Raw genomic sequence first — 9251 nt, 5'->3', positions numbered from 1 at the left:
ATAACCGTCTCAATTTGTAACATTCAAAAACATAATAAGATGACACGGGATTATAAAAGATGAAGTTTTAAGGAACTTTAATAAAAATTTTATTAAAAAAGAAGGTTAATTTTAAGTTTGAATTTGGGAGTTCAATAACCATCATTTTCAACACTTACCATCAAGTTCAAAATGTTTTAATTTTTTTTTTTTTTTGAACGTTTTCTTTTTAATCTGAGTTTTTTAATGAAATTTAAAAGGTTGTGGTATTGGATTGCTAATTTGATAATTCATGTGGGCCCAAAGACTCTTAGTAAATCTTACTAAGTTAGTCATGCTAGTCCAATTAGTAGAGTAAGGTTTGTTTAGGTAACAAACTTGGTAAAGTAGGAGAGATTTTTAATAAAACTATAACAGATAAGTTTGCCCAATAAATCTCTCTCAATGTATGTGCATAGGTAGCGTTCTTTTGACAAAATCTTAGACAACATTCTAGACAAAGTATTTTGTCATAAATGGACTAAAAATTCTGGAATATACAGAATTTTTGTGAGGATGATCTCTATGGTGAGGATGATCTCTATGGTGAGAAAATCATCTTCACAAAAAATCAATTAATTCTAAAATTTATAACCCTACTTTATAAATTAAAAAATCGTGAACCATCATTTTTTTTACTGCTAGTTTGTAACTACTTTTCATGAGGTTAGAAGTTTTAAAATTAGCTGATCTTTTGTGAAAATGATCTACTTACTATAGAGACCATCATCACAAAAATCAGTTCATTCCAAAAAAATTTAATCATATAAGACAAAAGTTTGTCTAGAATATTATATAGGATTTTGTCAAAATAATCCGATCTTTTATATATATATAGAGTCGGTCATAGTTACTTCTTATTTTTACTTCCTGATTTTACACCCTTGTCCTACCTTTCATTGCATGAAATCCATGGTCTAAAATAATATGATGACGTGGATGCTATATAGCAGATATATATAGAGTCGGTCATCGCTACCTGTCATTTTCTTCCTGATTTTACACCCCCTTGTCCTACCTTTCAATGCATGAAATCCATGGTCTAAAATAATATGATCACGTGGATGTTATATAGCAAATATATATAGAGTCGGTCATAACTACTTCTCATTTTCTTCCTGATTTTACACCCGTGTCCTACCTTTCAATGCATGAAGTCTAAAAAAATATGATGACGTGGATGCTATATAGCAGCTTGCTTTTTTACACGGCGTGAATGGAACCTAAGCTTTACCCTACACTTTAACAAACGCGTTTTGTCCTACATGGGTTCGACATTTTGGAATGGTCTGATTTTTGGTGAGGATGATCTCCTATTTTTGGTGAGGATGATCTCTATGGTGAGGAGATCATCCTCACCAAAAATCAGCCCATTCCAAAACTTCTAACCCCATAAAAAATGGTTTACAAAAAATGGACGGTCCACAATTTTTCAACTTCTAAACATGGGGCTAAAAATTTCGGAATGGGCTGATTTTTTGTGAGGATGATCTTCTAATCATAGAGATCATCCTCACTAAAAATCAGCCCATTCCAAAACTTCTAACCCATACAGGACAAAACACGTTTGTTAAAGTGTAGGTTAAAGCTTAGGGTGTTGAACATTTCCCATATATATATATATATATGGGTCCCGTTCAGCAACAAACATTTTGGCAAAACATTTTTCAAAACATGGGTTAGAGGTTTTGGAATGGACTGATTTTTGGTGAGGATGATCTCTACGGTAAGGAGATCATCATCACCAAAAATCAGCCCATTCCAAAACTTCTAGCCCATGTTTACAAGTTGAAAGATCGTGGACCATCCATTTTTTGTAAATCATTTTTGATGGGTTAGAAGTTTTTGAATTGGCTGATTTTTGATGATGTGGTGATGATGATCTCCTCACCGTAGAGATCATCCTCACCAAAAATCAGCCCATTCCAAAACCTCTAACCCATATTTTGAAAAATGTTTTGCCAAAATGTTTGTTGTTGAACATTTCCCTATATATATATAATAAATCCCTATCATGTCATGCTGTCCCCTTACATTTTTTAGATTTGAAAAAACTTGGGCCCTAGATGTGGTGATCATAAAGAGTTGGATTTAGTTTTAGCCAAAACAATAATATATATTAATTCGTCATCAAAATAATGGATATTATTTATTTAAAAATAAATAAATAAATCGTTTGGAATTCAATTACTTGTGCAACTAGGTCCTTAAGTTCTCCTACCTCAAAATATCAAACATCAACAACATCCATCCTCCAAAAGAACTAATTTTTTTTTTTTTTTTGATTATGATATGCAAATCATTCTTAAGAAACTTGATTTGTTGTATGACCTAAACGCCACAGGCCTATAGGTGGCTTCATGTTATTGGACTAAATAATTTTTCCGATCAATGAAAACTTTTCTTATTATGATCACTTATTTAAGAATATATATATTTTAATTTTACACTTAAAGATTTATGAGGAGTAGGGCACTTACAATTACAAAATTAATTATTATTTTTTTTTTACAAAGCGTCGATTGGTTGATGTTTAATACTACACCGAATTTTTGCAACTTTGATGATGTGTCAAATATGAGCATCTGAACCGTTCATTTAGGAGGGGGGAGGAATCATGCTTCCATGTAAAATCCTTTTTAGTAAGTGCCAAGCCGAGCCGTGTAAGAACAAGTTATATAACTGTCATGTCATCATTATTTTAGACCATGAATTTTACCTATTGAATGGTAGGATAAGGGTGTAGAATTAGGGAGTGAAAATGGGAAGTATGTATATATCTACTCATATATAGATAGGGGAATGCTAATGTCCAAGACCTCATGAGACGTTAGCATTGTCCAATACTTTTTTTTTTAATAATACCCCTCCTTATTGTATTTTTTAGGGAGAAAGACAAGGATGTATTAGTCTTTTACACAATAAATACTTGGTTATTTAATAAATATTATGAGCATTTAAGTATTTTGAATTAAATATTTTTTTTGTACTAAATGCTTTGGTAATTAATACTAATATAATAAATGTATTATTATATAAAAGACTTGTAGACACCTCAATTTGAACGGGCCCTCACTCGAAAGGGCAAAAAAATAGTGATTTTCCGATAAATTTGACCAACGAGCCTCGAAGGCCCGAAGCATTAAAATGTGACATTTTAGCCAAAATCCAAGCATTTAAAACCTCTCAATGGGTTAGTAGGTCCACCAAAGAGCTCAACATGCTCCGCTCCACTCGAAATATCAATTTTCGGATAAAATAGGCCAACGGGCCTTTAAGGCCCAAAACATTAAACGATGACAGTTTTGATTAAATCGATACCCCCAAGACCACCCAATGGTCTAAGGGACCCACCAGAAAGGATATGACCCATCCCACACGTATTCAACATCACCGCTCCGCCTCTGTATTCGAGGAACCAAACGATCGATGAAACTCTTCAAATGGGCCCAAAAAGTCTGATTCGCCAACATGTGGCATTTTAATCAAATCAATGATTTCAAAAATTTTAAAAAAAAATGTGAGACTTGGGATACCTACCCCTCATCTACCTCCCGTCGCTCCACCTCGAGATCCGTAAACATGCTAAGCCCCTTCGAGGCCCACAAACCTTCATTCCTTTCCTAAAAATAATTTCTAACCTTACCCTCAACCCAAAATCAATTTCACACCACCTAAACCCTAAAATGAACTCACCCTCAAAAATCTAACCCACAAACAAACCTTATCCAAATTCAAAATAACCCATAACCCTCCTAAACCCAAGCCCAATACACTAAAAGCCCACTAACTATTACCTATATCCAACTCATTACCTAACCCATAACTTTAACTCATTACCCATTACCCACATCAACCAATCAACCCCTCAACATCAAAAGATGACACATGTCATCACCACCATTCACCTCTCTCATCTAATCACTCACCCCCATCACCATTGTCTAAACAATTCATCTAACCCACATCACCTCTCTCCAAAATCCTCTTAACCCATACCCTACCCTAACCTACCCTATCTCCATTCTCTAACATCATCAACCACCCACACCTCAACCCATACCCTAACCCATCACCATTCTCTAACATCATCAACCACCCATATCCCCTACATATCAACCCATCACTTTCCCTTAAAACACTTCAACAAAATCACATCGACCCATACTTCCCTCATCATCAACTAACTAACCCACACCCTTCTCTCTAATCAAACAACCACTATCAACCAATCAACCAATTTCATCACCTCATCCTCTCATCACATATGCGACATGGCATCATCCCCTCTCTTCTTCCAAAATCAAATTTAACAACCTCTTACACAACTCATTCTCCTAAATTTACACACCCCACCTCATCAACCAACCTAACACTCCTTCTCTAAACAACCCTCTTACACCCCCACTCTCCCCCATCAACCATCACTCATCTCATCCCACCAAATACTTTATCCAAATGGATTTGGGTAGGATCCAACCCATTTGGATCTAAACCTCACCCATTTTCACTCATTATACATTTACCCTCCATTCCACTTTAAATTTCACACCTTTCACTTCAAATACCCATGCCATTCTCTATTCTCTCAACTATTCACCCCATTATACCCCCAAACATCTATAAATACCTCCCCTCTCATCCCAAAAATGGTTACCAAGTATTACCAAGTTTCACCAAGTTTTACACACAAAAAAAAATTTAAAATCTCTCCTCATCTCTCCTCAAATCTCATACTAATCTTCTACAAAAATAAAATGGTACATTCTCCCATATACCATTAAGGACCTAAGAAGTATAGAAGAAGAAGAAGAAAGAAAGAAAAAAAGAGTGATCTTGAAGATACAAGGTGGGTTTGTAGTATACCCCCCCCCCTCTCTCTCTCTCTATCCTCTCCTCCTCCCTCTTGTAAAATTCCTTCCTTCCCTTTTTTATTTTATTTTAAAATGAATGGACTTTAAGGCTTAGATTTACAAGGATCATCTCCATCAATGAGATGATCCTATGATCGAGCCAAAAACAAATCCCATCTAGGGTACAAATGTATCCACGTGGCACCCTTTTTTATTATTTATTTTAAATAAAAATGACTGAGTTACGTAGAGGTTACCGCCACTTGGCGGGGAGAAAAGGGTATCTAACCCCTTCTATTTTCTCCAACCGAGCCGCTTACCCAAATCTCTAGGTTCGATCAACCCTTATCCATTGTGAGTCACTAACGCCAAAAAATGTCACTTTTTGCAAAAATGTACATCGGGTGACCATTCACACCCACTTACAATTTGAATGGTGACGACTCTAAATTTTCGTAGATGTGGCCGTCGTAATGACGAAAATCACCTATCTACAAGACTAACATGCCCTTGTCTTTTTTGCTAAAAGACAAAACGATGAGGGTATTGTTAGAAAAGAAAAGTATTGGATAATGTTAACGTCTCCATAAAGCCTTGATGTTAGCATCTCCCCCCATTTACCCCCAAACCTCCCCCAAACATCTATAAATACCTCCCCTCTCATCCCAAAAATGGTTACCAAGTATTACCAAGTTTCACCAAGTTTTACACAAAAAAAAAAATTAAAATCTCTCCTCATCTCTCCTCAAATCTCATACTATTCTTCTACAAAAATAAAATGGTACATTCTCCCATATGCCATTAAAGACCTAAGAAGTATAGAAGAAGAAGAAGAAAGAAAGAAAAAAATAGTGATCTTGAAGATACAAGGTGGGTTTGTAGTATACCCCCCCCCCCTCTCTCTCTCTCTCTATCCTCTCCTCCTCCCTCTTGTAAAATTCCTTCCTTCCCTTTTTTATTTTATTTTAAAATGAATGGACTTTAAGGCTTAGATTTACAAGGATCATCTCCATCAATGAGATAATCCTATGATCGAGCCAAAAACAAATCCCATCTAGGGTACAAATGTACCCACGTGGCTCCCTTTTTTATTATTTATTTTAAATAAAAATGACTGAGTTACGTAGAGGTTATCGCCACTTGGCGGGGAGAAAAGGGTGTCTAACCCCTTCCATTTTCTCCAACCGAGCCGCTTACCCAAATCTCTAGGTTCGATCAACCCTTATCCATTGTGAGTCACTAACGCCAAAAAATGTCATTTTTTGCAAAAATGTACATCGGGTGACCATTCACACCCACTTACAATTTGAATGGTGACGACTCTAAATTTTCGTAGATGTGGCCGTCGTAATGACGAAAACCACCTATCTACAAGACTAACATGCCCTTGTTGAAGAGGTAAGGAATTCAAAATAAATTGAACAAGAAAAGACTCATCCACATTCATCCCAAGAGCTTTCAGTTTAGCAGCTAGATTTGACATCTCAAGGATGTGCTCATGCATCCCACGAGTACCATCAAACTTCATGGTGGTGAGTTCAGACATTAATGTCCTAGCAAGAGACTTATCAGTTGAACGAAAACGTTCTTCCACAGTCTTTAAAAAATTCCTTAGCAGTGTCAGGTACAGGAAGTGTAGATTTAATGTTGTTCGCTATACTCATTCGCATAAACATAATGCTCAATATATTCGATCTTTCCCAAGAATGACTTAAAGTATTTTCTTCCGCACTACTAATTTCAGTAATAGCAGGCGGTTTCTCAGTCCGAAGTGCTAAATCAAGATCCAGTACACCTAGGTGAAACTGGACTTCCTCAGACCAGTCTGAGAAATTTACTCCATTAAGGATCGGAACAGATGAAGCATGTGAATGAAGCGAAACAGGAATTGAAACTGCAAGTAAATATATGCTCACACATTAATGCTTAGAGTTAAATAATAAACAATAAATAGTATTGTTGTAATACATCTTTGGATGAAAATTACAACATACAAAAAATTAAACTTTTAACTATTGTGGTGATTCCCTTTCACCTATTAAAAATAATAATAATTAATAATGTATCCATAATCCGATAGGTCCGTTACCTTTGGGTATTCAATTCCAACTCTCAATTAAGGATACACATTAATTATTTTACCTTAGTAAATTAATCACAAGAAAAGTGGTGCACCTTTGGGCCAAGCCAAAATATTCTCATGATTAAAGATACATATAAATATCTATTCAAAATTTGCAAAGTCATTTTCTTAATACTTGGGATATGAGTATTAAGATCCAAACTACAACTTGAAACCTATGATTTTCTAGTTGGATCACTTTGGTGATTACCAAACTATTTCATAAAATAGGATTTCGAGTTGAAATAATCACTTTGTAAAATAATTTATCATCAATCACATCATATCATCATTTAAACAGTTTCATACATGTGGCAATTTCATCTTCAAATAAACTATAAAAAATAATAATATTATTAATTATTATTATTATTATAACAAATCAATACAAGAAATATTACTTATAAATTTCGGACATGATTCAGATTTTTATAAATGATACACATTTTGTGTGTTGTGTTCTATACTGTAGAACAAATTATGAGCAATATTATCAATAAAATAAAATAAAATTGATATGTAACATCATGCTGAAAATGGAAAGTAAAAAATGTACTAAAATATGTAATTTTTCTCAATTAATTAAAGCAACCAACAACATCATGCTTTATATATGAGAATCCATAGATAACACCTTGGGTATAAAATAAATGAGATTTTATTTTGTGGAAAATTTTAATAATCGCAGTGGAAAGAAAAAATTAAAATGAAAACTAAATCATATCAAATATATATAAAATCTTCCACAAATAATTGATTCCAACAAATAGATCATAATGGAAAATCAAGAAAGTCTTAACATGTGGCTCTGATACTATATGTAAGTTAAATTCATGAATAAAATTATTCTATGATCTTGACTATCATGATTTTCACATACTATTTAAATAACATATATGATTTTACAAAGATAAACAACATACCTGAATCCATAGTAATTTCTTTTGTTAATTGTTGATTTGAAAATATGGATTTCTTCAGGAGATGAGTTTCTCTCTCTTGACCCTTTTTCTTAAAAGAAAATCTGCATTTACCCACTAATGATGGAAATTGTATAATACCTCTTAAAATGGGTAGAGAGAGGACCCATTTCCTTTAGTAACTGCTGATGTAATTTTTATAACTACCACTCCACTTCCCATCAAAGTTAGAAGTTAATAGATAGAGGAAAACTACTTCTCTAACTGTTAATAACCATTACTCTAGAGATTAGATCAGTAACTTTCTTTTATAAAAGACTAAAAGTGTCATGTGGGACAGAAAATATATCTAACACGATAAACACAAGTAGAGTTCGAGTTTCAAAAATTCTTTTAGAAACAAAGATATTATATGGGATGCAATGAAGGCTAGGATTAGGTTTAAAAAGGCCTCTGACACTTTTGTATTTTAGGGACAACCATAAGTTTAGTATGAAGCCCTATTCTCCTTTTTTTTTTTTTTAATGTAATACTTTTTACCTGATGAAAGTTTACATGCAGTCCAATTTTTTGAGTTGGGTACATTTTTTAGGATCTCTAGCAACATTGTCCATGAAAAATAGTTTTGCAGGGCTTTTCCTCAATCACATTCAGCTAGTATTCAAACTAAATATTCCACATCTTTTGTACTAAGACAATTTTAAACAGTTCTCACAAAACCATCTTCTTTTTTCTGGTAGGCAGAAAAAATCTTAATTAGAGATCACCATATCTTTAACACAACAAGAGAAGTAGACAAAATAATTAGGACTCATCAGAAATTATAGAATCCCATCTAAACAAAAGGCCCCAAAGAAGAACCACCTAAAGACCTTAAATTGCTTACTCCAAAAAGACAACATACCCATAATGTTGAGGACTTCATTGATGCCTGTAGATGCACGAAATTGCTCTACACTTTCCTTCTCTCTCAGCTCGGGCGGACCTGCAAATCAGCCCACTCCGACGATCAAGTTAGACCAATTGATCAATATATTTTTTGAGAGAAGAAGAATTCGAACCCTTTTTACCCATAGCTTTCTTCTTTATATAGGCGTTCAACTTGATCATTTTCTGTGCCATCCCTTGAGGTGACCTGGGGTAGTTAGCCCACTCTCTGACATGTCAGTTGCAGGAGTTGTTGCAACTGCCCTATCACTTCTGAGAAAATCGGAGTTGGTCTGACATGACGTGGGTTGTCAAGACTGACTGTCTATCACTGGCACACCTGTCAAATCTGTCTTACCGACCTATGAGGCAGTTGCCCGGGCCACTTCACCGGCTGATGGCTTAGTTCCG

General features: G+C 34.6%; 1 protein-coding gene across 1 annotated transcript; it reads right to left on the bottom strand.

The window, feature by feature from the left end:
- Positions 1-6439: 6439 nt before the first annotated feature.
- Positions 6440-7926, bottom strand: LOC147391600 (uncharacterized). Its single transcript, XM_086459092.1, has 2 exons — positions 7917-7926; positions 6440-6765 (listed from the first exon to the last, which is right to left on the bottom strand). Exons 1-2 carry the CDS (start codon positions 7924-7926, stop codon positions 6440-6442), a joined length of 336 nt encoding a protein of 111 aa, XP_086315218.1.
- Positions 7927-9251: the final 1325 nt, after the last annotated feature.

The sequence above is a fragment of the Akebia trifoliata genome, chromosome 11, assembly GCF_017979445.1.
Source record: "Akebia trifoliata isolate Shusen 1 chromosome 11, ASM1797944v1, whole genome shotgun sequence".
Classification (NCBI taxonomy): Eukaryota; Viridiplantae; Streptophyta; class Magnoliopsida; order Ranunculales; family Lardizabalaceae; genus Akebia; species Akebia trifoliata.
This window is presented reverse-complemented; position numbering and strand designations above follow the sequence as displayed.